The 27,861-nt window shown below is 55.3% G+C and overlaps 7 protein-coding genes across 7 annotated transcripts; 4 read left to right on the plus strand and 3 right to left on the minus strand.

The window, feature by feature from the left end:
• Nucleotides 1-156: 156 nt before the first annotated feature.
• On the plus strand, nt 157-4,024 carry E0L32_004915 (uncharacterized protein; the record flags this gene model as incomplete). The annotated part of the gene is made up of 5 exons (XM_031139378.1): nt 157-262; nt 440-1,747; nt 1,805-3,613; nt 3,677-3,810; nt 3,878-4,024. 5 exons carry the CDS (start codon nt 157-159, stop codon nt 4,022-4,024), a joined length of 3,504 nt encoding a protein of 1,167 aa, XP_030996796.1.
• Nucleotides 4,025-4,658: 634 nt separating this feature from the next.
• On the minus strand, nt 4,659-5,488 carry E0L32_004916 (uncharacterized protein; the record flags this gene model as incomplete). Its single annotated transcript, XM_031139379.1, has 2 exons — nt 4,659-5,296; nt 5,368-5,488. 2 exons carry the CDS (start codon nt 5,486-5,488, stop codon nt 4,659-4,661), a joined length of 759 nt encoding a protein of 252 aa, XP_030996797.1.
• Nucleotides 5,489-7,417: 1,929 nt separating this feature from the next.
• On the plus strand, nt 7,418-9,961 carry E0L32_004917 (uncharacterized protein; the record flags this gene model as incomplete). Its single annotated transcript, XM_031139381.1, has 2 exons — nt 7,418-7,714; nt 7,778-9,961. 2 exons carry the CDS (start codon nt 7,418-7,420, stop codon nt 9,959-9,961), a joined length of 2,481 nt encoding a protein of 826 aa, XP_030996798.1.
• Nucleotides 9,962-10,383: 422 nt separating this feature from the next.
• E0L32_004918 (uncharacterized protein) lies at nt 10,384-14,199 on the minus strand (the record flags this gene model as incomplete). The annotated part of the gene is made up of 1 exon (XM_031139382.1): nt 10,384-14,199. One exon carries the CDS (start codon nt 14,197-14,199, stop codon nt 10,384-10,386), a length of 3,816 nt encoding a protein of 1,271 aa, XP_030996799.1.
• A 1,413-nt stretch (nt 14,200-15,612) lies between these two features.
• Nucleotides 15,613-20,537, plus strand: E0L32_004919 (uncharacterized protein; the record flags this gene model as incomplete). Its single annotated transcript, XM_031139383.1, has 9 exons — nt 15,613-15,803; nt 15,868-17,007; nt 17,069-17,590; nt 17,892-18,447; nt 18,541-18,765; nt 18,839-18,928; nt 19,009-19,749; nt 19,820-20,016; nt 20,261-20,537. The coding sequence occupies 9 exons, from the start codon at nt 15,613-15,615 to the stop codon at nt 20,535-20,537; spliced, it is 3,939 nt and encodes a 1,312-aa protein (XP_030996800.1).
• Nucleotides 20,538-21,383: 846 nt separating this feature from the next.
• On the minus strand, nt 21,384-23,598 carry E0L32_004920 (uncharacterized protein; the record flags this gene model as incomplete). Its single annotated transcript, XM_031139384.1, has 3 exons — nt 21,384-23,188; nt 23,275-23,476; nt 23,572-23,598. The coding sequence occupies 3 exons, from the start codon at nt 23,596-23,598 to the stop codon at nt 21,384-21,386; spliced, it is 2,034 nt and encodes a 677-aa protein (XP_030996801.1).
• A 1,677-nt stretch (nt 23,599-25,275) lies between these two features.
• Nucleotides 25,276-27,589, plus strand: E0L32_004921 (uncharacterized protein; the record flags this gene model as incomplete). The annotated part of the gene is made up of 4 exons (XM_031139385.1): nt 25,276-25,298; nt 25,377-25,445; nt 25,525-27,435; nt 27,505-27,589. 4 exons carry the CDS (start codon nt 25,276-25,278, stop codon nt 27,587-27,589), a joined length of 2,088 nt encoding a protein of 695 aa, XP_030996802.1.
• Nucleotides 27,590-27,861: the final 272 nt, after the last annotated feature.

Here is a 27,861-nt window from a genome sequence, read left to right on the forward strand (position 1 = left end):
TCGATCCAGTCGCCAACATCCCCCCAATCTCTCCGTGGTGATTGGCCGTCTCCCTCTTTTGGCTCGTCGACAACCAAGTCGATCCCGCCCTGCCACTCTTCTTCCTGATTGCCATTGCCGGCACGCCTCTGCACCGACAGAGGCACCACCGGCACCATGTCGGTCGTCGACGACTACCTAGATAGTCCTATGGACGGAGACGATGTCTTCCCGTGCAAAGGCTGTGGAGAGATCCTGGAGGAGGGGAAAGCCTTTGAGCTCGGTAGGTAATCCCATACATCTATCTCTACACATCGTGACGCAGGGGCTTGTCGCTCTTGCTTGCCACCGAACCCCCCCTCCCCCCTCTTCTTGTCCTTCATCCCAACTCTGCCGCGGTCGCCTCGCACGCCCTCCGTCCACGGATGCGTCCTTGGCCAATCCCGCTAACCTCCCGCAGCTGGTAACCGATGGCATTTGAACTGCTTCAGGTGCAACACCTGCGGCACCCTGCTCGACTCGGACGCAAACCTCCTCTTGCTCGGTGACGGATCTCTGATCTGCAACAACTGCACATATAGCTGCAGCGCGTGCAACAACAAGATCGAGGATCTGGCGATTCTCACTGGCGACCAAGCCTTCTGCGCAACGTGTTTCCGCTGCCGCAATTGCAAGCGCAAGATTGAGAACCTTCGATATGCACGCACCTCCCAGGGCATCTTCTGTATGAGCTGCCACGAGTCGTTGATGGCAAGACGAAGGAAAAAATCCAAAGCCGCCGCGCAAGCAAAGGCGCGAGAAAAAGACGCCTCGCCAATGCTGGTCGACAAATCTCTTCCTGCCCTTCCTCCGAATGCCATACCGCCCGGTGCTTTTGCGAGTCCGAACGACAACCCCTCGTCCGAAAACGAAGCTCCCACCGAGCTATCACCCCGTCCCCGGCCGACGTACCCTAGAAACGATTCATCATCAAGAGACAGCCCGAGAACAGACCGTTCACCCGAACGCCAGTCTGAGTCTGCCAGGGATACAAGTCTCAGCCTGCCCGCTACGAGCTATAGAAACAACAGGAACTCTACCATCCTCGCGCCGCCGGCGGAAATCTCGGGCGGGGATGGCGACAGCTTCTTTATACCTGTTGCCCTCGATCCAAGCCCGGCTCCTTCTACCACACCTCGGTCAACAGCCGAAAACCTGTCCGAGGCGAACAGGCGAAACAAGGACAAGGACTACTTCACGGCCAAGTCGAACGAGAGGAAACCTGAATCACAGGCGTCTACGCCTCATATAGCTTTTCAAGACAAGGGTCAGAAAGGGTCGTCGGAGTACGAGGACAATGCACGTCCTCCGCGAGAGCCCAGCCGTAAGCTTTCCAAGTCCTCGAGGAACGACGCAAGGAGCGATAAGGGCGCCTCAGCAAAGGCGTCTCCAGCTGTGAGCGATGAGAACAGGAAACCGGCCAGTGTCAAGACAGAAGAGTTCAAGCTGCAGGACGCACCAAAGAGCAAGAAGTCTGGAGCGGGCCGAACCAACTCTCAGTCGGCAGTATCCCTCGACAGCGGCAGGAATAGGGGCAACAGCGGTGCGCGTAAGGACCAGTCCGGCTCACCACCCTCGCTTGCTGCAGCGGACAAGGCCGGGACCCCGCGATCGTCGCAGGACTCCCGCTTCAAGGATGACGACGAAGAGAGGCCGTCACAAGACACAGCTTCGTCGCAGCCGAGGCCGATCGCGCGCAAGGAGCTTCCTTCATCTGCTGCCCGCAATGGTAAGGATCCACTCAGATCTATCAGACACCAACTCTCATATACTAACACGGCCTCAGTCAATGGCAAGTCGGTCCCTCCATCGGTGAAGAGCCACAATTCGGAGGAGCTCGTCGTACCACCCAGGCCAGGCATGCCCGAACAAAAGTTGAGTGACACGTACATGCAGCCTCGGGCACCTCCGCAGCCGCCTCCGCGTCCTGCGCATACCCCAGGCTCTGCTTCCGTCAGCAGCTTCAACGAACCCCCGTCTCCTCCTACTGGTCCTTCACCAAGTCTGCCACGATGGAGTGCCGGCGGAGACTTCAGCATGGAGGAGGACATGGCCCGTATCTTGGGCACCGACGAGGGCTCCTCATCTATACTACGCCGGGTGTCTAATGCCGTAAGGCACGGCCGCACCAACAGTACCGAGTCAAGCCAGACTGCAGGGAGGATGATGGGCCACCACCGAAGTGTGAGCGAGACTACCAGGGCAACTGCATCTCCACGGTGGCCGAAGACCCCTATCGCAGAGCATGACGCAAGTCATAGCATCAGCAGTCCTATATCAGTGACTGGCGGAGCCAAGGACGACCCGGCGTTTTTGAAGCGCCAACTGCGAGACTCTGAGCAACGAGTGGCCGAGCTCGAGCGCCAATTTAATACTGAGAAAGACCTGAAGAATCTGAACAAGAAACTGATTGAAAAGCGAAAGACAGTTTCTATTCTTGACACTCAGACCGAGATCATGATCCGCCAACTCGAAGTTCTTGCTGGCTACGTCGAGAGAGCCAAAGAGTCCAAGAAACCTGTTGACCCCAGAGACTTGGAAGATTCAGCAATTAAAGAGTTTGTGCAGAAGCTGGACAAAGTCAAGTATTCCATGTCGGCTGCTATTGAGCAGCTTCACGCCGAACGAGACGAGCTCATTGAGGAGAAGAACCAAGCCATGGCAGACCGCGACCGCGCCCTTATGGAGTTTGAGCAGTTATCATCCAAGAACGCCCAGCTGGCCGATATGAACAACGACCTCACGCACCAGATCCAAGAGCGCTTCAAGTCTCAGATCAACACTGACATCAAATCACCTGGCGCTGGCCTGGGCATCTATCACACTCACAAGGGCCCCTCGAACTCATCTACCAACTTGGATACGTCCAGCATTCAGACAGGCCAGGCGACATTGGTCAGCACTGATGGTGATGAGCCCATTGTTGAATCTGGACCGACAGTAGTGAACATCCGGAAGGGACAGGTCAGAAAGTTCAACTGGAAGAAGGGGTCCAAGACGGTCGCGCATGGTCTATCCAAGGGAATGAACCGCGCCGTGGGGGCTTTCCAGCAGCAGCCTGAAAGGGGCCAGTATGGTGCTCTGACTGGAGACAGCATCGGCCTGCCTTACAACATGACTGTCGCCCAGGTCGAGTCCCCCGTTCAGGTCGGGCCCAACGGCCAGACTCGCATCCCCAGCGAGGCCAGTCGGCAGGGTTTTGGCTTCTTCAGCAAGAAGAACGCCCCTGTTCCCAAATCGAACTCATCAGCCAATGTGTCGATGGCCACAGTGCCCGAGGCGCCGACTACACTCTTTGGGTCAGATCTCGTTGAGCGTGCTGATTATGAGCGACGCCAAATCCCCAGCGTCGTCACACGCTGCATAGAGGAGGTGGAGCTTCGGGGCATGGATATCGAAGGCATCTACAGAAAGACGGGAGGCAACTCGCAAGTCAAGATGATCCAGGAAGGGTTTGACAAGAACGAGGACTTTGACATCTCGGACCCCGGCCTGGATATTACAGCTGTCACCAGTGTTCTCAAGCAGTACTTCCGCAAGCTGCCGAATCCACTCCTCACTTTCGAGGTCTATGAGAGAATCCTTGAGTCAAACTGTAAGTTTCTCCCCCACTTGTGTGTGGGCGTTGATTTTCAGATGACAAACTAACATCTTACAGCCATCACTGGTGATGAAGATCGCTGCGCACATCTCAGGAAGACTGTCAACATGCTTCCGGCTAAGCACCGTGACTGCTTGGAGTTCCTCATGTTCCACTTGGCACGTGTTGCCAGTCGTGAGCGAGAGAACCTGGTAAGTCGCATATCCTGACAAGAGTCTTCTTCTGGTGGACAGCTGTCGCTAACCACAACGCACACAGATGTCTCCCAAGAACCTTGCGGTGGTGTTTGCACCCACCATCATGCGAGACCACAGCCTCGAGAAGGAAATGACAGACATGCACGCCAAGAACCTGGCTGTGCAATATGTCATTGAGCACAGTGACGAGATCTTTGGCGAAGAGTAAGGGCGAGACTGTTTACCAGATTGATCTGAAAGAGATCATGCTCGCAGTCTCTTGGGTCTAGTGTACTTTTCACATTGCAGCTGGAACACGGTTGATTTCATCTGAGACCAGTTGAGCGAGAAGGATGGCTTGAGTGGTGGGACTGGTCGATTGGAGAGGTGATGAAAGATGACGAAGCTCATCACGAAAGAACGACGAGTCTCAGGTTGCACTTCTGACAGATCATTGTCTCCGGCGTTGGGCTCTTTTTTCTTCCCTGGGTATGGCGTGCTGCGCAATATCCAACACGCACATTTTCAGGTTGCCACGGGCTTCTACTCCTGTCGTTTTCGGGCTATCACTTTCTTGTATGGGCAGGGGTCTGTCTGAACGGGCCTCAGCACCATGCCTCGCTGCTACATTTTGATGCTAGATATTTAATGATATCCCGCTTGCGTGCGACTATGGCGAGTCCCATCCGGATTCTTGCATTTGCATTGCACACCCTTACCTCTGCCACGAGAAACGAAAGGCGTCTAAATCATTCATTGGGTATCAAGAATGCTACTACCGTAACGACGATCGGGCCGAATTTCCCCAAAGGGCCGGCCGAGCACTTGGGCCCCCTTTTGGCCATGAGGCCCGGGCAACAAGACTACTTCTCCATCATCTTCTTGACCTTGTCGAGCAGGATACCGCTCTCCCTGCCAAGCTTGCGCGGGCCCTGCTGGCCACCACCACCACCACCAGCAGTGCGTCCGCCTCTTGCACTGGGATGGCCGCCAAGGCGAGGGCCTTTCGACGACCGCGCCCGTGCCATGGCCTTGCGTATCCTCTCGCGCTCGGCCAGCTTGCGCTGCTTCTCCTCCTCGCGCCGCTGCCTCTCGGCCTCGCGCTCCTCGGCCTCTTTCTTGCGGCGGTCCGCCTCGGCGAGCTGCTTCTCAAAGTACTCGGGCTTGTTGCGCCTCCGGCGGCTGTTGTTCTTGTGGTGGTGGTTGTTGCCGCTGGCGTGGTCGCCATCCACCCGCGCTGCTTCTGCCTCCTCCTCCTCTTCGCCGTCGCCGCCGTCGTCGTCTAGCATGGCCTGGCGCTCCGGGTGGATTTGGGGCTCGGCCTCCGCATCGGCCTCCGGGTCGGTGTCTTGGGCGCCATCGGCCGAGGTTGGGTTTGCTGATGCTGCGGCTATGGTGGTGGTGGCGGCGGCGGCGGCTGCTTGTTGCTCCTGGGCCTTGATCTTGGCGTATTCCTTCTTTACTTTGGCTTTGTGGATCAGGTCTTTCTTGATCTTTGTCACTGTTTCCAAAAAATGGAAAAGGGAGGTCAATCAATGTTCACTGCGGTATGGGCGGAGGAGAGCGACCAACCTTTGCGCCGCCAAGGGCCGTCGGGCAGGTTCTCTGGGCCAACACGGAAGCCGTGGCGGGGCTTCTTGGTCTCTGGTGCCGTCGAGGTTTCTGCGGCCTCGAGGGGCCTTTTGGGTGCCATTGTTTTTGGTTAATGCCAGGCGGACACTTTGTATGCTTTACACAAACTGTTTCCCACATGGAAAGACGGAAAAGGTGCCTGTTGATGGCTGCACTTCTGCCAATGTCACAAGTGGGGGCAACTTTTTTCTGTCGGGTGGATTTCATGCAAGCTATTAAACTGATAAGATAAAAGCGGTGAGCAGGGCCACGGGACGCGTTGTGCACGTACGAAGTAGTCTGGTCTGGAGAAATGATTGACTCTTGGAGAGGAGATGCGCTAACAGCCCGCCCGGAATCGGCTGCAGGGTTTCAGCACTAATAAACCACTAGATCAAACAAATCCAACGGGTTAGAAGATAAAGAGGTCTACGGGTAGTCTTCAGTCAGGATGAGTGGGAATGTGGCGGGTCGTGTGCCAGTGTCCCCAGTTTCGTCCATTGTAGCTGAGCTGACTGTAGACTGACGGGTGTATACGAACCGAGTTGAAAGAAAGTACCTACCGAGCGAGGTAAAGTAAGGTACCTAACTGGTAAAAGCAAGAAAGGTAGACTAGCCGAAACAGCGTCACAACGTCACAGCACCCTGGTAAGACTGGAGAGAAGGTGCAAGTTTCATGATGAGCCGGGCCCATGATGGAGGGAGCAGCATCATCTTTGTGCCGGAGTTTAGGCTTTGGTAAGAGTTTGCCGGGAACCACATACTTTAACAAACAACATGAGGTCCTTGACCCGATCCCGCAGGTTTGAACCTTGTTCGACAGGAAAAGGGCTGATTCGTCCTCGGGTGCCAGGCCTGCAACTGTGTGCTGTAACTAATTATGCTTGGGTCTTCCCAGCCAGCCAGTCTATACCTTAGGTACCATGAATGATTCGCCCGACTTGCACAACTCACACACACTATGATCATAACTCGTCAGGTAAGAAAGGACCCTTGCTCAGTCAAAACACCGCTTCGGGGCCAAAGGGAAGAGCAAAGCAGAAGGCAGAGTAAGAGTCACAGCGGGAGAGAACGGTGGGGATGGGCGAATGGAGCACGATGGAGCCAGCGGAGCCAGCGATGCGTGGCCTGGCAGGGTGGTGTGGGTGAGGCGAGCTGCACTCCCACTGAATCCCTGCCCTCTCGGCACTAATCCTCCACTAGAGTCCAGTCGTTGACGCCCGCTTTTCTTCTTTCTGCTGGTCCCCGGTCCCGCTAGGCCAGTAAGGCCCTGGCGTTGATCCCGCCCGGGTGTTGGGTCAGGTGTCACCTGCTACAAGAGATTAGCAGGGCGAGAGCGGGTGCTGATGATGCAGTTGCCCGCTGGGTCGTGGGCGGTGCAGGGCCTCCATTGTCACCTGTGTGATCTATTGCTTTTTTTTGGCGACCAACAAACACTGTCCTCCTCGTCTTTCCCTTGCTGACAGATTGCGTCTTGGTCTGCAAGCACGAGTGAACCCAAGGAAGGACAGACATTGTGAAAAGAGGACACTGATTCGTGAAAGAGAGGGGCCGAAAGCACTCCCCGATCTTCCCACCGAGCGCGTACTGGGTTCCAGAATTACCTAATGACCCACGAGCCGATGGTGATGTTATATCACGACCACCGCCGACCCTGACCGAGCTCGATTCGGTTTACGACCACCACCCCTTGAAGAGACACCGAGCAAACTCCTCGTTCATTTACCAGACTGTAAAGACGTACACGGCTGCTCCTCGACTCACCACGGCACAACACCTTGCTCTCTACGGCTGAGGAACGGACTACCTTCAAAGAGCGAGGAGGAAGCAGCATGTTGGAGCTCCGGTAACCCTCCGAGCTAGAACCCGAGACAAAGGTCCAGCCGGCCTTATTCCACACATAAAGAAGCCTCTCGGACCGAGCTGTCTTTGACAACTGCCTGTCATAAGATCTGCTGTCTGCATGGGGCTGAGCGGCCGTTGGGTATGGTGGAGTTGCTGATTGCTCACCATGCCCATGTTCCAAGATCACTTGGAGGAGGAGGCTTCCCAAGCGCCACCTCCTCCTCCAAATGCAAATCCAAACAACAAACCTTCCCGGCCAATTGCGATCCCTTCGTCTGACAACCTCCTGGCAAGGAAAGTCTCAGAAGAGAGCGTCCGGACGGACCTGTGTGAGGGCCCTATTCCAGATAGCCCAGTTCCCAGGACGCCTGAGAGGGACATGGCCAATGCTTGCTCGGATCGAGCTGAGTTGATCGAGAGGCTGAAAAGGGGTGAGAGCCCAACGTGGGTCCCCAATAGACATGTGAGTGCACGCCGTCGCCATAGGCCCTACATCATTCTCCCAAACTAACGTTTCTGGCTACAGCTCGAGTCACTCTTCCAACGTGGAGGTCCGTTATCGCCCACAAGGAGTCCTAGGCCGTCTTCTAAGGGCTCCCCCACGCTGCTACCACCGGCAGATATCACTCCTGAAAAGGATGCTCCAAAGAGAGCAGACCAGGCTGAACTTGAGGCTGCTGAGCAGCTGCAGAATGGACTTGATATCGAGCGTCCGAGGTCTGCCCTGCACAGCGGTGACTTCACACTGCCTGGAACGCCTTCGGAACGGACCATTCATGCTCAGGAGTCTAGTCTGAGTTCTGCTCCCAAACCTTTCCCTGCAAACAACGATCCATGGCTTTCAACATCACCCCCACGCCACTTTACCCCTTTCGCCTTCGACAGAAGGACTGCCTTCACTCCCAGGTCCGAGGAAACGAGATCTGCTCTTTCGTCTCTTTCTTCCTCCCTCTCCTCCAGCTTTGTATACAAACCTCCGACAAGTCCCTTGGTGCAGTCAGAGAGCAACGAGGATCTCGAACTATCACTGCCCCTGAACAACATCGATCTCACACCCAAGAGTGTCCGAAGACACATAGTGACTCATCATTCCCCATCTCCGTCTTTTCACCTCTCACAGCAGCGTCATGTCTCAGGGCTTCGCAGAGACGCCGCCTTCCCTTATCAAGCTCATCAACCCCGACGGTCCCTAACATCCACGCCCAATTTCTCGCCGGCCACCTCTGCACCTCAGACGCCGTCTCTCCGCTCTCGGAGGCCATCTTTAAGCACCGAGAACTCACCCCTGCAACATGCCTCCATGGTTGGCTCATACGAGGAGAGCATCCTCAGAGGCCGCATGTCCACGACGCCGTCCAAGCCACTCGATTTCATGGCCCAAATAGGCGTGCTCGGCCTCGGAAAATGCAAGGCGAGCCTTCGGTGCCCAGCTCATGTAACATTGCCTTTCTCTGCCGTCTTCTATAGCTACTCCAACACTCCTCATGGTCGCTCGAAGGCGGAGGACGGCCCGAGCCCCTACGTTGGTCAGGTCGACCTGGAAAACGGCCTGCCCAACCTAGAAGAGGACCTGCGTGCTCGGCGGAAACAGCAGAGTCGAAATTCTGCAAGAAGGGCGAGAGAGGATGAGATGGAGATGGACGGTGTCCCTCAGAACACCTCTGACCGCGAAAGTTCCAAGACGACGAGGCCGAAACGAAGATCGGGCTCTCCGAGAGCTCCTCCTGGCGGTGCGTATCGCATTCCGGAAAAGGGCCAGCTGCAGATCATCATCAAGAACCAGAACAAGACTGCAGTCAAGCTCTTCCTGATCCCGTATGACCTAGCGGGCATGGAGCCCGGAACCAAGACGTTTATTCGGCAGCGTAGCTACTCTGCCGGCCCCATCATCGACAGCGTCCCGGAAATCAAAGACTCTGTCCCCAGCGACCGGCCTATCCTGCGCTACCTGATCCATCTGCACATCTGCTGCCCCTCCAAGGGGCGTTTCTATCTCTACAAAAACATCCGCGTCGTCTTTGCCAACCGGGTGCCGGACGGCAAGGAAAAGCTCCGCAACGAGCTCACCTTTCCCGAACCTAGGTTCACCCCGTACAAGCCCATCCGCGTGATGCATCCCCCTACCAGCCAGACCACGGGGCCGGGGGCGATGCTCGCCGTGGAGAAGGCATACCGCAGGCGCAGCTCGGGCTGGTCCTTTGGCAACCACAACCCGGGCTTTGACCCCTTTGATGCCCTGTCGCCGCCTGTGCCCAGCACCAGCAGCAGCAAGAGGATGAGCTATCACGACTCGTCGTCCCCCTTCCAGGCTGTCGGCAGCAACGCACCGGTGGAAGCGTGCCCTCTGGGCCTCATCAGGGCCAGTGACGGCGATTATGCGAGCGAGAGCACAGCCTCGCACCCGAGCCGGCCTGCGACCAAGGACTCGAACGCTACGACAGAGTCCGGGTTGTCGATGTCTGGTCCTTCCGCCGCCGCCGCCGGGTCGTGGGAGGACGTTGCCAGCCGGTACAACAAGCTCAGCAAGGGTGACCTGGGCTACGGCGGGAACATGTTTGCTTCTAGCGGCCTGGGGAGCGGCGCATCCCCCGGCGGCGTGGCTGAGGGCCTCCTCTCGCAGAGACTGCGGTCACTGGGCGTGCAGCCGCAGGAGCAGGGTTCAGGCTCGCCGGGCGAAGAGCTAGGCGATTCTACGAGGATGCAAGACTGATTGGTCCCGTAGCCATGGTCATGCATGGCCTCATGGGGGAGAAGAAGAACGCTGTACGAGATGATCTGGCTGGGGGGTTTGTCTTGGTGCCATAGACAGGAAGGCCGGCTCACTGGATATTTCATTTTGTTTCATATTTGTCTCGTGAATGTTAACGTACATATGGCATGGCCAAGTTGATACTACTACCACAACCAATACCAGATTCAATAACGAATTAATTCACTTTGTGTATGTCTCGACTTTACAAAAGCGTATGTATCATGAGTAATATATTATTCGGGAGGCTCGTATCTCTATATCGTCGAGGTGTTGTACAGAACGTAAATGGTATTATTCTATAAATAGGTCGAGTGGCATCACGAAATGATTCGAGAGCCCTCAGAACCATCGTTCTATCCATCCACCCCCCACAAAACTGATCATACAAGCACAGGCTCTCGCTGTCTCGCTTTCTCTTTCTCTCCCTCCACCGCAAGGCCACGACTCCGGTCTTGGCCGGTCTTGGGTCGCGTATAATCGTGGACGTTGGACGACCCCTTCCGCTCTCCCTTTGCAGCAAAGACTTGCGGCCCCGCAGACTGATCTGCACTGCCCAGTTGCGGGGCGACGGGTTCAATGATGACATCGTCCCCCATGTCCGCCCTCTTCGATCTCTTGGGGTTGTTGGTTTTGGGTACCGTGCGGAGCTTCCGGAAACCAGGGTACTTGGCAGCAGGCCCCGGGCGTTCTGGCTCCTGTGCCTGGGTCTCGGTGACCTCAGCCGTCGATGCTACTGGTGAGGATGCTGCTTCTGATGGCGCCTGCACGGCTGAATAGCCCTCAAACTTTGCGAGATTTGGCTTCTTCATTGCTGCTTCGAAGGCGTCCTGTTGACGCCCGGGCTGCCGAACCTCGAGCCTCGGGACGCTAGGCGCCTTCATAGACAGTCCAAAACTGTCCAGTCCGCGCTCCGCCTCCGCACCATCGGCGCGGAGACCGTCAGCGTCACCGAGCAGCTCTTCCTCGATTGTCGAACCAGTTCGTATCATGGTGCGGATGGCATGCACCAGGAGCGGACACTCCTCGTTGATCTCCTTGAACAGCCTCGATGCTTCTGCGGACAGAGGCGTAAGCTGTTCCAGCTGGCCGTATTCCCGCGCTAGAATGATCAAGGTATACGAGATCGGCCTAAGGAATCGCGGGTTCCTGCCCAGGCGCCTCAGCTCCAGTGGGAGCAGGTTCTTGCCCTTCCGCCGCGCGCGGATGGTGGCCCATCCAGCCCACCCTGGCATCAGCCGTTGGTTGCACACGGAGAAGGCCTCCTTCCAACGCTTCATGAGGGCAAGACACTGGACGTAGTGGTTCCAGCCCTTGTTGTCGATCTCGAAGCCCTCAGCGAGCACCTGGTTGGTAATCCGTATGAGGCTGTCAGAATCATTTTCCTTCGTGTAGAGGCGGTACATCGTTCTCAAGGGAATGACGAGGGAGTATCGCCATGCAGGTACGATGCCACCCGCGTTGCCCTTCGTTAGATCCCGACTCTCCGCGACAAGCTCGGCATCGTCATGCGATTGAAGGGAGAGGGGCCCAGCCGGGCGCCCGCGGATACAGGCTTGCTGGAAGATATAATCCCACGTCGACTTGACGTTGTCATGATTACCCTCGCAAAAGTCAGAGACCATCAAAGTGCGCAATAGTCTCAAAGGCAACGGGCTGTCGTCCGAACCTTGGCCGAGCGTGTGCCGGTAGAGGTGAACAAGCTCGCGCACCGAGGCAAATGCGCCTATCTGAGTGAACAGAAACATCATGGTCGAGAAGTGAGACGAGAGATCGTCTGGCTTGCCGGCGACACCTCCGCGCTGTCGCTGAGGCTTGTCCTTCCCAAGTGACCGGTAGAACTCCCGCATTGCGTTTGCCAGGTAGTTGGTGTCCTTTTCCCGGTTACGAGGAGGTATGTCCCTCCATCTACGTAAAGCGTTGAGGACCACTAGCATGCGTTCGCTGCTCTGGCGAAATCCCATTTTGTACATCATCTGATTGACCTGAAGAGCCATGTGAGGCTCCCTAGTCCGGAGAAACCCGGCCATGAGCTGCACATAATGCTCGGGTGTAGGGTTGAAGATACCATCCTTCTGAGCCACACCAAGAAGATGGAGCGCTTGATGAGGCTGCTTGCAGTTCAGCAGGGCACGGAGAAGCTCGCTGTACGTCTCGCCAGTGTAAGCAAGCCCTAGTTCGGTCATGGTGTTGAGAACGCGATGGACAGACGTGAGATCTCGTTGTTCCGCGAAGAAATGTAGCAGGGTGTTCCAGAGCGAGGAATAGCTGCCCTGTAACTTCCTCTCCTTGGTTGTGGCCAAAGACAGCTCCTCGGCTTCCGTGAAGCGCTCGTTGTGGCAGTATGCTTGGACCACGCTGTCAACAATCGAAACCGTGAGCTCTATTCCCCGGCTTTGGGCCATCTTATAGAGCTGAAGAGTAAGGTCGAGATCTCCCCTGTTAGCAGACGCCCACATTATCGTACCAAATGTGTACTTGTCGGGGACCACCGCTTTGCATAGGTCACTGAAACACTTGGCGGCAGCATCATACTGCCCAGCCTTGATGTAGGTGCGAAGCAGGATATTCCAACACGCAGTGTTAGGCTCGATGTTGTAGGTCGCCTCGATTTCGTCAAACGTCTGCTGAACCTTTGCCAAATCACGATGGCTAAGGTGCACGTTCAACAGGTGTGTGAAGGTATCGTCGTGGGTTGAAATGGCGTCAGGGTATTCCCTTGTGAACTCGTTCCACAAACGATACACCGAAGCAACATCCCCACGCCGGGCATAGAACGCTAGGAATTTGGAATATGCCCAGCGATCAAGCCTTCCGTAACGAATATACCAATCTTTCATCACCTGCTCCATCCCTGCCAGATCGTCGGGATAAAACACATGCTGGACCATGGCCTTCAAGATGGCAATACGTACTCGCACCCCAGGAAGAGCCCGGTATTCACGGTACGCTCGCGCAGCCGTCTCCTTGTCCCGTTTCTCCACGCAAGCTCGGATGAAGTCTTCATACAGGAGGGGGTCCTTCAGCCAGCGGACGAATCCAGCAGCCTCTTGAGGCATCACAAGCCCTAGACACTCCCTGGAGAAGCAACGCAGAAAGGTGCTCAAAGCTTCGTACGGGCGGGAGTCTGATGGGTTTTTGGAAGATGTACCGATGTGACCAGCAAGAAAGGTGAGCTTGTCGCCAAGGTCAGGGATGGCAACAGCGTCTTTGAGTTCCTCTGTCTTGAGGGTTTCCTGTTTTGTAACCTCAACATATAGCTGCCAGACCGCACTCAAAGTTTCCCAAGCTGATGTCCTCAGGGAGTGAGCGATCAACGCCCCGATGCCCGCGCTTATGTGTTTGGTGGTCAGGGCGCGTTTGAATAGAGACAGTGCATGAGGAGCATTTTGCAGCATGATCTCTGCCTTGATGGCTGGCGCCAGGACGCGATCTTCCCACAGGTCATCTTTCATAGATGCGAACATCTCCGAGATTCGCCAAGCCTCGGTGACGCGAGTCGAATTTGACAGGTAAACTAGCACATCGCCCTGGAATTCAGGTTTGAGATTGATGGGGAGGTTATTGTACATCCTCCACACACTGTCTAGTCTCTGGGTCATATCAGAAGACGCTGGTATAGACAGGTATCGTCGGAGCTCGGTAGGGTCGGAGAGGTGGTATTCGTCGGGGTCACCGAACTGGGCGAAGAACGGATCTTGGTTTAGGACAGCTGTCTCGGCCATTGGGATATCCTTCGGCAGAGTCGCGTCGTCATCATCGCGGCACCTGGCGCCAACATTGGCGCGGTCGTCGAGAGTATGTGATACGATTTCCGCCAAATGGGTCGGAGCTGACGAAGCGTATAGTCGCAGAGGGACTTTTTGAATTTGCCTTGGTCCCTCATAACGACCGACCGTCCCTGGCACAAACCTACGCAAGAACGAAAGACTCTTCTGGGGATAGAGAAAGTCGAGTAGGAAGGGCGAGGCAGCCAGTGGCTCGGCTTTGGGAGGATTTGGCGTAAACAAGTCGATGGCATTCCAGGACACTGGCATCAAGGCCTGGCTGAGCTGTGCCAGCTCAATGTCAGGAGAGCCATGATGCCAAAAACTAGTACGGAGCTCCCGTGACTTCTTGCCGGAGTGGCTGGCGGAGGGTAGAACTCGCTGCAACGTGCATGGTTCTAGGACCACAGCCGTCCTTTCGAGCATTGGCATCTGGGATATATGGAGAAGCCAAACTCTGCTAAGGTCTTGGGGTAAGACGCCAGATCATTGTGAGAAGGGCCAGCGAGGAAAGCAGGTAAGAAGGTCGTATCGTCGGAGATCGTGGGAAGTTTGTCCTCGGATATCCAGGCTGCGAGACGTGAAGGTACCAGTTGGAAGGCTGGCTGACAAGTTCAAAACATGATACCGGCTTTTCAAAAGAAAGGAGAAAGTGCACTGCGTGGCTTGACGGTCAGGAAATGGGGAGGGGGAAGATCCTGCCGCGAGGGTGTAGATGCTAAGGCCGGGGTCTTGTCGTAAAGGAAGTATTTCAATGAAGGAAGGGGATCTCAAAAAAATGGTATGATTTCTATCAGGTCGGCTCGGGATCTAGAATACATGTTGGCAGGGGGGCCGACCACGCTAACAGATGTACCACGGCCCTGGAGATTACGGAGTAGGTGCACTGACTTGGTGCTATTCGGCGATCTCCAGTGCTGGGCTGCCGATTAGATAAGTCCGTACCTACCTAATGTAGCATGGAATTGAAATGCCGCCACCCACCGCCTGCCCTGCCCTCAGGTGCTAACTTAGTCCGTACTCCGTAGGAGCTAGCTGGTTTTGAGCCCGCCAGATGGTGCACAATGCGACTGTTCGACAATGTTCAGAAGGGTCGGATGGTGCGTGGAAACCCTAGCATTGGGATTTAGTTTGGCGATTGGCTCCTTCCTACGAAGTAAGACAAACAAAATGGTGCAAAACGCAAGCGGGGGAAAAAAAAATAGTGATTGCTTGTCCAGGGAATCGAACCCTGACCCTATCGTTGGAAGCGATAGATACTAACCATTATACTAAACAAGCTGACTGGTGAGAATGGGGCTGATTTTATTACTATTAACCCTCTCTTCAACACAATCTACCTTCTCTTAATTTCATACAGATACCTATTTTAATCTAATCCACACATTCTTATAGAAAGCCTCTTCTCTTTGCTCAGAGTCTAATTTCAGTGTATATTCCTAGTTATACTTCATTTCCATGTGTAAAGCTACCTTAACATAGCAGACACCAGTCCTGTTCTCTCCAAAAGAGGTTCACAGACCAGCTCACGTGAGAGCGCACGTAACTGGAACGCCTTGGGACGCACCACGCCGCAGCTGGCAGCGCGTGGGGCACACAAGAATTGGCGGGGCATCAATGATATTCCCTGCGAACAAATCGTAGATACCCCACACCAGCAAAACAGCAGTTGATGCCGTCTTTTGCATCACTTTGTCACTCTCAATTGTCGGTCCCACGCGACTCGCTCGTCCAGAAGAAGGGGCACAGATCTGAACTCCTACCACTCTCGGTAGGTCGCAGCGACAAGAAACGGTACTCTCGGTCTCCCCCCCCAACCTCCCGGACCGATCGAGAAGCTGTGCCATGAACATCACGAAGTTCGTCGTCTCATCGAGAGACAAGGCGCTGCTCTACGGCGACCACTCGACCTATCGGACCCAGCTAGCCACCCGACTTCTCAAATGTCGCAGGAAACTCAGCATTGCAACAAAGAACCGCGGCAAGTTCCATGTCAAGGAGAAGGTGACTGCGGAACAGGTTCGCGGCAACGATGAGTATGGCATTGCGCTCTCTTCTTGTTCTTGCTCTTTTCCTGCTGCTAACATTTGTCTGTTCCAGATATCTCCATCTCCAACTGCTGGCTGCCGAACGCGCTTGGGCGCATGCTATGGTTATGAAAAATACCCATACGGCCGACAAGAAGGGCATCTCCGGACACACTCGATCTCACATCGTCTCACGCCTCGATAAAGCTGCCAAGACCGCCGAGCATCTTGCCGGCGTACTTTCCGAGAGCGCAAGCGGAGCTACTGAAGCCGATATACTTGAAGCCAGAGCGTACGCTGCGTTGATGAGAGGCGCGGCACAGTTTGAAAAGCAGAGCTGGGAGCCATGCCTCCGCAGCTTCGCTACTGCGCGTGTCATCTATAGCGCACTGTCCACGACGTCAAGGGCCGACATCTTCAAAGACTTGCTATCGGAAACCATCGACCCCTCCATCCGATACGCTGCATATCAACTCAAGACCCCACGGTCACTGCCTATCCCGGCCATCGCTCGCAGGGCGTTTCCGCAATCCGATGACGCTCTTGTGGCCCTGGTGAATCATCTGGATCCTAATGTGCTGAGACAGGGGGAACAAGATGAGGAGCAAGGTCTTTCGGGTGCCGAGAGCGCCTCCAAAACTCTCACCTGGAGATCTCGGGAAGTCCGCATTGAAGATGCCGCCATTGCTACCTCGTGGGCGTCCCTGGAGACAGCCAAGGCACGCCTCAAGGAGCGCTTGACCTCAAAGTCTGAGCTGTCGCCGAAAGAGATGGCCGCAGCCTACGATGACGTGCTCATTGTGAGCCAAGATGCTGTCGATGCCACTAAACAGGCAATCGACGAGCTCAAGGCTGAAAAGGTCGATCAGGGTGACCAGCGCATGCAAAGCCTTTACATCACCAGAACAGCCGTGGGCTACGAGATGATCAGCTGGAGAATTGGCCGCAACCGAATCATGACTGGCGAATATGACGGTGCTCTATTGGATGGCGCGTCAGCGTCCAGAAGGAAGGCCTCGAAACGACCCACGGACCAGGACGAAGCGAAGATGGACGCCCCCGGTCGTGTTATCGCGCGGCTCAAGGAGAAGGTGGTGCTGTACGATGGAACTTTGCAGAGTCTGGAATCGATCAAGGAATTACCGGGTGTGGCAGCTGATGAGCAACTCGCCACTCAATTGGACGCCGCCTTCAACTACTTCACGGCGCTCAAGTAAGTTTAGACTTAAAGATCCCGGGCTCTCCTCTGCAGGTGGCTGACTCTCTACGCGCAGGTCACTGGCTATTGCCCGCTCTCATTCCATGGTGGGCAACCCCGAGAACGCGCTGGCGCTCACCAAATACGCCTTTGACCGGAGTGAAGAAGCTCTACCGCATCTCTCCGATAATGAGAATTCTTCGTCTCCCGTTCGAGACATTCGTGTCTGCCAAGATGACGCCAGATTCCTCCATAAGGTACTGCAGGGCGAGGTTCAACGCTGCCGTGCGCTGGTGGACATCGCGAAGCTGCGAAGTAAGGCTGTCCAGGGAAGCTTCCCGCCGAGCGCGGCACCTTTGAGCGACCGACTAGGGGTCTACCCGGCCGAGCAGTTGGATCTGGAGAACATCGTGGAATACCCACCCAGACTGCAGACCATCCCGGTCAAGCCTCTCTTCTTGGACATCGCCTGGAATTACATAGACTACCCCAGCAAGAAGGCGAGGTCTCAGGCACCATCCAAAGAGCAGCCCGCTCCACAGTCGGCGTCCCAGCCGGAGGAGAAACCACAAAAGAGGGGATGGTTTGGGTTTGGACGGTAGCAGCCGGTTGTCTAGATTCCTCGAGAGCACTCCCGTCAATTACATTCCTTCGCCTTCATCTAAGCATGAGACAAGACATAGTTTTAGCCTGCATAGCCCACTCCACAGTGACCAGTTCGTCGTCTGTTCCGCTCGCGCCAACACGCGACAAATTGAGGCTGGCATTCCTCACCAGCACCTAGCAGACAGTTGGAATGCACTCGACGTACGCCAGCAATAGGCCGTATTGGAACCGCCCCGTCTATTCCCTTGCTCCCTTGCCTCAATATATACATGCCCTACGTGCTCTTGCTAAAGTGTGCCCTCTCGGCAATGTACTCATTCACTCGTTCACGCTCGTTTTGGGACCTTGTTCTTCAAGGCTGTCGGCGACATGCCCGAGTCATCAAGTATGGCCGAGAAGGTGGGAGATGACCAAGTTCGACACGCAGGAGAATCGGACGTCTTCATTCCCAATGGCCCTGACGGGCACAAGAAGAAAAAGAGCGTCTCACTGCGCACCTTCTTGCTGACGGTTGTGGTGTTTATCCTTGCGCTCATCGGTTTGGGTCTGGGACTCGGACTCGGCCTGGGCTTGCACAGAAACAACACTTACATTACGATAAGCCAGGAGCCAAACACATTTGGGCTGCCAAAGACGCTGCCTACTGTCACTGCCGACAAGCTCATCAACTCGGCCGAGCTCAACCTCGCGACTAACTTTGCCATCTCCAGCGAGACCACAACCCGCAACTATGTGCTTAATATCACGCAGGCCTATGCGGCGCCCGACGGTGTCTATAAGCCGATGATTTTGATCAACGGGCAGTCACCCGGACCCCTGATTCAGGCCAACACCGGCGATACGATCAAGGTATGGTGCCCGAGACCCTCCAGGCTCTGCTGTGCTCTCAAGATTGAGTCTCGGCATATCAACGTCCTTACTCACCCCTTGGCTGTCCTCTAGGTCGTGGTAAACAACCAGATGAGCAACACGAGCATGACAATTCACTGGCATGGCATTGATCAGAAGAACACAACGGTCATGGATGGTGTCCAGGGGATTACCCAGTGCGGGATTCCTCCAGGCAAGAGTTTCACTTACGAGTTTCGGCCCGTCAACCAGCGAGGAACATTTTGGTACCATGCTCACCAGTCTGTGTATTACACCGACGGTCTGTTTGGCCCCATTGTATGTATTCGTCCCCCCATGCTGTCACGCTGGCTCCAAAAAGAGAGGGCAGTCCGCTAACAAGTTGCTGCAGGTGGTCCATGATCCTCAGGAGAAGGTTCCCAAGTACGATGACGAAAAGGTGGTGTTTGTCGGTGACCACTACCACACCTACGCGACCGTCGTCAGTATCCCTTGGCTCGTCTAAGCTCGCCTGAGGGCGAGTGAGGGTGTACTGTACCTGACTTACTGACCGCTTGGCAGCTTGTCGACTCGTACCTCCAGCCGGGATCTTTCTGGTCCCCGACCGAGGCCGGCGTCGAGCCTCTGGCAGACAACTTCATCATCAACGGCCAGCACACCTTCAACTGCAGCGTCACGTCGACGACGTACAACGCGACGAACTCGCTCTGGGACAAGGCGCCCCCCTGCACGGGCGGCAGGCTGTACAACACGACCGTCGAGAAGGGCAAGACGACGCGCCTGCGCCTCATCAACCACTCGTCCTTCATGTCCTTCTGGTTCAGCATCGACAACCACAACGTCACCATCGTCGAGATGGACGGCGTCGAGATCGAGCCCATCCTGGCCCGCGGGGTGTACCTCAACATCGGCCAGCGCTACTCGGTGCTCGTCACGGCCAACCAGACCGCGGGCAACTACTACATGCGCGCCACCCTGCCGCAGACCTGCTTCCTGCCCTTCACGACGTACGTGAGCGCGGGCCTCGACAGCATCGGCTACCAGGCGCGCGGCATCCTGTCGTACGCGGGCGCCGACCCCAGCGCGGAGCCCATCGGCGTGGCGGGCAACGTGACCAACCCGTACGGCATCGAGAACAACCTGCTCCGGGGCAACGTCTGGGAGGGCTGCGACGACATGCCCTTCGACATGCCCAAGCCGATGGACAAGGAGGATGCCTTGAACGTGACGGCCAACAACACGTATTCGATCTTCTTTCAGTTCCGACAGGCGGGCAACATCAACCGGATCTTTATCAACAGGGTAGGTCGACATTCCTTGATTTGCCTGTAATCGAGAGAACTCTTTCGGAGAGCTGATGTTGTGGTGATAGACATCGTGGAGTCCGCTTGAGACGGACGCTCAGATCTGGCAGACCCTCAACCAGTCGTTCGTCGCGGGAAAGGCAGGTGGTTATAACAGCTGGGAGTTCCCCCTTGACCAGCAGGTCCTGCTCCTCCCTGACGCCAACAAGGGAGTCCAGATTGCCATCAGTAGTATGGATGTGATGGAGCATCCCTTTCACATGCAGTAAGTTCCGCGCAACCCTTGCCATCCCTTGCTCTCATCCCTTTCCAATGCATGACAGCTGACTTCGGCCCAACAGTGGTAAATATTTCCCCACCACGAGATGACCAAAAGAAAAAAAAAGAACCAAAAAGGGAGAGATGAGGATTTAAGAAATGAATGGAAGCCTCAGTGGTGTTGGTGGTGGGGAGAAAGATCTCGTAAAAAACCAAGTTAGCTAACCAGCCATTCTCGGAACAGGGCACAGTTTCCAGGTCGTAGGCTGGGGCCAAGGCCAGTTCGGCGAGGGCAACACGACGTGGAACCTCAAGGACCCGATGCGCCGCGACACCATCACCGTGCCGGCACAGACGCACATCGTCATCCGGTTCCTGGCCGACAACCCGGGCGTCTGGGCCATGCACTGCCATGTCGCCTGGCACATGGAGGGTAAGATATACTCCGCACTCTCTCTGCATCCTATGCAGTTTCCTCGCTCCAACCATGACAAGTGTGCCTTCCCTCATGGCCGATCAGATGGCTGACCTGTGAATCCGCTCTTGGCTAGGCGGTATGTTTGTGTCATTCCTCGAGCGACCAGACGACCTGAAAAAGATGATCGGGTCGATGGACCCGGTGACCAAGAACACGACGATGGGCTTCTGTCCAAGCCGGTCGTAATGTGGCGTTCCAACTCTCTATGTATTTTTGGGGGGCGTTTGCAAGTGTGATCCAAGGAGTTCTATGTTTGTTTTCATGGCGCAGGAGTTGATGGTGTCAAGGGATGGATGATGGGTTTTCAGGAGTTGGTTTGGGACTAAGACGGCATAGCCATATGCAAGAGTGTATGGAATGCCGGGTGCACATCAGCTTTACCATAGTGTTTTAAAGTAGAGCACATCCGAGAGAGAGGTACGACCCATTTGAATATCACATGTTCGACGAACCAAAGAGTGTTGGCTATTTGAATATTCTTTTAAGAGAGGGGATTTTTTACGTTGATCTGATGACAACTTGTAGTTACATGCAATCCATCCCAGGAAACCCCCTAGGTTTTGCCACCCCCAATGCAGTAAGAATGTTCATAGTCATTCAGAACACCAAGTCCCCGCCGAGGGACCATCAGGTCTTTTTGCCAGAAAAAGCAGATACATGTCTGATGCTCAAAACGCCCCCCCTCCAACCGATTTTGCTTTTTTTACATTAATAAACATACGTAGGTAGACAGGAGTGGGCGATCGCGACCACAGATATGAGGGTAGGGTTGTTCAAGAGTACAGGGTTGAAATACATGGGAAGAGAAGTGAGAATCTATGGGTGACGCTCCACGCTAGTCAAACAAATATCGTTCAGGGTATAAGAAAAAGGAAATCTCAGACTAAGGCTCCTCTTTACTTGCTCTCGTCCTTCTTCTCGCCCTCGGCGCCGGGCTCCGAGGTGGAGGACTGGCTCTCACCAGACTCGGCACGGGCCTTGTGCATCTTGTCGAAGAGGTTCAGGCTGGCAACCTGGAGCTCGTCGGTCTTCTCCTTGATGTCGGCAGCGGTGGCAGTGCCCTCGCCAGCCTGGCTCTTGGTGATGAACTCGCGCAGAGAGGTGATCTTCTCGCGGATCTGGTCAGCCTCGGTCTTGTCGAGCTTGTCGGAGTACTCGTTGAGGGCCTTCTCGGTATCGTTCAGGACGCTGTCGGCGCGGTTGGCGGCCTCGATGGAGGTCTTGCGCTCCTTGTCGGCCTCGGCATACTTCTCAGAGTCCTCAACCATCTGCTGGATCTCGGAGTCGGAGAGACCAGAGCCAGAGGCAATGGTGATGGACTGGTCCTTGTTGGTGGACTTGTCCTTGGCATGGACGTGGACAATGGAGTCAGCGTCAATGTCGAAGGTGACCTCGACCTGGGGCACACCACGGTGCGCAGGAGGGATGCCAACAAGCTGGAAGTTGCCCAGGAGCTTGTTGTCCTTGACGAGCTCACGCTCACCCTGGTAGACCTTGATCTCAACAGCAGTCTGGAAGTCGGCAGCGGTGGAGAAGACCTGGGACTTCTTGGTGGGGATGGTGGTGTTGCGGTTGATCAGGCGGGTGAAGACACCACCAAGGGTCTCGATACCGAGGGACAGAGGAGTGACATCGAGCAGGAGCAGGTCCTTGACCTCGCCAGAGAGAACGGCACCCTGGACGGCGGCACCGATGGCGACGGCCTCGTCGGGGTTGACAGACTTGGCAGGATCACGGCCGAAGATGCTCTTGACCGACTCGGAGACCTTGGGCATGCGGGTCATACCACCAACCAGGATGACCTCCTGGATGTCCTTGGCCTGGAGGTTGGCGTCCTTAAGAGCCTTGCGAACGGGCTCGATGGTGCGGGTGATGAGGGGGTCGACCATCTTCTCGAGCTGAGCACGGGTCATCTTGATGTTGATGTGCTTGGGGCCGGAAGCGTCGGCGGTGATGAAAGGCAGGTTGATATCGGTCTGGAGGGAAGAAGAAAGCTCAATCTTGGCCTTCTCAGCAGCCTCACGGATACGCTGGATGGCCATGCGGTCGTTGGACAGGTCAATGGAAGACTCCTTCTTGAACTGCTCAACCATGTGGCGGACCAGGCGGATATCGAAGTCCTCACCACCAAGGTGGGTGTCACCGTTGGTGGACTTGACCTCGAAGACACCGTTCTGGATCTCGAGAATAGAGATATCGAAGGTACCACCGCCAAGATCGTAGACAGCGACAACGCGGTCAGCCTCCTTCTCAAGACCGTAGGCCAGAGCAGCAGCAGTGGGCTCGTTAACGACACGGAGGACGTTGAGGCCAGAGATCTGACCGGCGTCCTTGGTGGCCTGACGCTGAGAGTCGTTGAAGTAGGCAGGGACGGTAACAACGGCGTTCTTGACGGGCTTGCTCAGGTAAGCCTCGGCAGTCTCCTTCATCTTGTTGAGGACAAAGCCACCGATCTGGGAGGGAGAGTAGTTCTGGCCGCGGGCGGAAACCCAGGCATCGCCGTTGGTGTGCTGGACGATCTTGTAGGGGACCTCCTTGATGTCGCGCTGGACCTCAGCATCGGTGAACTTGCGTCCGATCAAACGCTTGGTGGCGAAGAGAGTGTTCTCGGGGTTGACAACAGCCTGGCGCTTGGCAGCGACACCGACTAACCGCTCACCATCCTCGGCGAAGGCGACGACTGAAGGGGTAGTACGAGCACCTGATGTGAGAAGTTCTAGTCAGCACGACTGCAAAGACATCCATGCTCATCAGAGCGCAAGCATTGGGGGTAAGGGTCAACCATACCTTCTGAGTTCTCGATGATCTTAGGGACCTTGCCTTCCATGATGGCAACGGCCGAGTTGGTGGTACCCAGATCGATACCAATGACAGCACCCTTAACCTTCTCCTCAGAGCCGGTTGACTCGAACCGGGCAAAGGTAGGGGCGACAGTCCTAGCGCGCAGGAAACCTGCAGAGCGCGAGGCTGCTGAGGTTGCCCTGGGAAGCTGGTACAAGTTAGCATTGAGCTCGACAGAGTCTGGAGAGATGTTTGAGGAAGCTATCCCGGGACCGGATCGCGATTTACTCAGATGCGACTTACAGCTCTGGAGAATCTGGAGGCCAGCATATTGATATGCGTAGATGTGTGATTGATTAAACAGGAACAAATACAAGATCAACCGGAGGAGGAGGAAATGAAGGAAAAAAGTCTTGTCCCAAGGAAAGGAGCAAGAGGTAGCTTTTGGAGGTTGGGAGGAGATTGGATTGGAGATGGAGATGGAATGGAGAAAGGAGAGGTGAAAAAGTTTACTACGGGACAAAAAATATAGGATGATGGCTGGTGCGTCGGCTTAGGTGCGGAAAGAGGTGGATGGACGATGGAAGCCCGGCGAATCCCAGGTCCCCAATTTTCTGGGGGGGTCGAGAGGCAACATGGGTCAAATTTCTGAGCATCATCCATGATGGCGAGCCAGTCCAGCCGGCTATCCCTCGGGCCAGTTGCCAGCCAGCGCCTCACGTGATCTAGCCGCACCTCAAAGGTTTCTTTTTCCTCCTTGTAGACGGGCACTGTCAGTAGTCGAGTTCGGGGCAAGGTTGCCCACTATCCACTGGCTAATCCACGGCGCCTGCACCACGTTACTCAGCTACACTAGCGCAGGTTATCCATCTCTTCCAGGTGCCACCAGACCCCGGGCATCCACTAACTGCAAGTACAGAGTAAATACATCACCGCGAAGCCTCAATGGAAGCTCTCTGCTCGACAGCTTCTCAAAGAGAGAGCAGCATTATCACGCTGCAAGTATGCTTGGGATCAGGATTCATCACATCCACTCACAGCCGCTAGAGACCACTCCTGCTAAGCATTGCAAAGACAATTTGAGCATGCAGTCCGGGGAAATAAAGAAGCAATCACATGATGCTGCTGCTCGTTGTTTTGTCGCCCACACAGGGGATCCTCAGGCAGTCCAGACTAGTAAGGTCGGCGGATTGGATCAGTAAATAATATATGAGGCACCAGATCATGGAGAGAAGCAGGTACTTCAGATCATGCCGCAAAAAGGTGACTCCAACTGCCTCTTCGAGCTGGGTTGGAGGGTAATCAATTCAAATCCCATGCAGGTGCATTAATTTGGTTCACACAAGACTGCCTATCCCATCTATGCAGTGCATCAACCTTTCATCATTAGCCGTCGTCAAAAGGTTAAAAGCAGATCTAGAGCACCAGTGTCCAGTCTGGTGCCAGCTCTTTCAAATTTTGATCGGGGCAGGCGAAAGGGATGAACAAGCTCGAGAGGGGGAACGAAACTGCACCTGTAGAGTCAGTCATCGATGATTGATGGATGATCGATAATGGGCCGCCTCTATTGGTAGAAGAAGCATAGATACATAATGTACCCTAGAAGCCTGCTCTGCTTCAGCAGCTTGCTTCCCCAAAAAAACGTCATCTCCACTCCGAGGAGCCTCTTTTGAATCACCTAACGTAACCTACCTAAGCCTGGACCAGCCAACAACCTCACATCCACCCATCGCATCCGCTGCGTCACCACACAAATCATTCGCACTCTGCCTCCGACCAGCACCCATGGTGTAAACATCATCTGCAGCTCAGGTAGTTGCACTCTGCACCAACCCTCTGTCCCTCCCTGGACACGTTTTCCGCGCCGCGACTGTGGAGAGTGGAGAGGCAGGCTTCAGTCTCTGACCACAGCGGCGCGCCTGGACTCGGCACCAACGACGTCCATGTCTGGCCACAAGCCCCATACCCCGACTTCGATCTGCAACGCCTCTCTACATCTCCGCTAATATGACTGTGAGAGATGAGAACATGTACGTGCTATCCTCCTGTCTACCATACCTCGACCATCTTGCCCGCAGATGTGCTGACTCTTGTGACTTCATCGATAGCTTCCACCCGACAGAGTCGTTGATCCTCAGGGAACCTCGGCGCCACTACCGCGCCAAAGTCAGTCCAATGTATGTCTCTCCGACCATCTCCTTCCGAGCGATCCAGTCCTCGCACAGCACTCGTGCTAATCAGAGCTCTTCTTATTAGTCATTGGCAACTGCGATCCCTAATCGGTGTCTCGAAGAGGGACCATGTCTACTTTCCCACAGGCAAAGACAGCCAGGATATCCGCAAACTGAACACCGCCACTCGAGAGGCAGAGACAATCAAGCACCTCACATTCTCACCCCGGTGTCTAGTGGCAGCCAATGGCTGGGTGTGCTGCGGTGGAGAGCACGGCGAGTTCTCAGCTATTCGCCTTGATGATGGTGGCGAAAGCCAGGAACTGCGACTCGATTTCGACCCCGATGAACGACTTCCCTTAGATCTAGACTCTCCAGCCCCTAGTGACGCCATATTCTCACTGCTTTCGAGGACGAGCCGACGTCGTTATGATGTCAAGAGCAAGAAGTTCGGAAAGGAACGGGTCAATTGCATTACCTTGTGGTTTCCGCCTGCTCTGGTCGACGCCTTTGCTGGAGCTTACACGACACCGGTCGCCATTCTGGCAAACAATGACAAACATGTCACCACGGTGGATCTCGAGTCGGACTCGTCCGACTTTCTAGATGAGATATCTTACCCAGACTGTGTCAACCGCGCCGTCATCTCTCCCGACGGGCGACTGCTCATTGCCATCTGCGACGACCCGTACCTCTACATCCATGAGCGCGTCGAGAAGGAAGTCAAAGGCAGCGGTCCATTCCGCTCTGCTGACAGGCCCGAGTACGAATGGCGCTCGTTTTCCAAGATCCACCTCAAAGGCCAGAAGAAAGGCGACAACACAAATTATCGAGGCAGCTTTGCTGCTTGCTTCTCGAGCACGGGCAGATATCTCGCCGTCGGGACTCAATACGGCATGATTTGTATCTTTGATGTTGGCCTTCTCCACGAGCCAGACGAGGCCCTCATCACCTACTTTGCGTCATCAACAGACTCAACCGCAGGCGCCATCCGCGAGATGGCATTCTGTCCCGGGCCCTTTGATCTCCTCGCATGGAGCGAGGATCAAGGCACAGTGGGAATTGCCGATGTCCGCGCCGGCTTTATGACTCGACAGATCCTGCGGCTTGGCGAGCAGCCCAATTACGAGCATATCAACCTGACCGAGAAGAGCCCGATCGATCCTTATCTACTCAATACTCGACCTGGAAGAAGCGATGAACCATCATCACTTGCGCAAACGCTGGGCATCTCCTCCTCAGAGCGACCTTCTCCCCGTTCTGACGCCCTGGAGCAATTCCAAACTCCCCTCACTGCAGACGAGACACAGGTCCTCGAGGCACTCCAGGAGCACCGGCGACGGAGGGAAAGAGATGTACGATCGCCAGCGCAGGAGTACCTCGGAACCCGCTCACCATGGAGTCGGACCATAACCCGGACGCCCCTCGCCACTGACAACACAAGGTCACGAGAGCGGAGTGCTAGTGTCTCTCGCACAGTGACTGATCTACTTGGGAATGTGCAGGCTCAAAGAGAGCGGCTCCAAGAGGCACAGCAGCGCCTTCGCGATCGGGAACTGGCCGACGTCGAGCGACGGCGCTCAGCTGTCCAGGGGGGGCGACAGACTGACACTTTCTCCAGGCTACTGGCCGAGACCGAGGCAGGCAGGGCTCCTTCTCGCGAAAGCCTTCTGTCCCGTATACTCAGCAACTCACGGGCCGGTGGTGGATGGGACAATCTCGAGGCGCTATACAATTTGTCCGTCGAACCCGGTGGGTCTTCTGAAGCACTGCGCGCCGACGAGGCTGAGGCAAATGCGAGGAGGGACCGCGCAAACATTGTGAGCTCGCTCATCAGCCAGGTGAATGTGCGTAACTTGGATGATGAGATCTCTGTGTTCCTCGGAAGTCGTCGCCGTACCGGTGGGCATGGTAACCAACATGGTAATGGGTCCAGCGAGCCCACTAGACCCGATGATACCTCGGGCCTGGCTTGGAGTGAGGATGGCAGGATCTTGTAAGCGCTCCCTTCCTAACTAGGCCTTCGTTTTGCATCGAAGAAACAACAAAAGCTAACTAGTGCTAGGTATGCGGGAGCTGAGGACGGTATCTACGAATTCCACGTCAATATCACTGCGAGGAAGCTGTACCCGAGTATTACGATGCGTTGATGCCCTCTTCTTCTGGCAACGCGCCCACTGTCCTTCCTGACGGCTTTACATCATTTGCAATATGCGGCGTTTATTTGGTTTTGGCGCGAAAGGAGATACCTTGACTAGCATGGGTAACGAAGGGGCGATGCATTTTCGTTGTATTTTATATTTATACCTGATTAATAGCCAGGGTGCGATCATTTTGTCATAGCGGTCGCTTGAGTAGCAAGCAGGCAGAAAAAGCCAATAGGTGACGATTTACTATGCTTCGGTGTCTTTGGGAAACGGGC

Source organism: Thyridium curvatum (genome assembly GCF_004353045.1).
Source record: "Thyridium curvatum strain D216 chromosome Unknown NODE_24_length_455711_cov_82.946811, whole genome shotgun sequence".
Taxonomy (NCBI): domain Eukaryota; kingdom Fungi; phylum Ascomycota; class Sordariomycetes; order Thyridiales; family Thyridiaceae; genus Thyridium; species Thyridium curvatum.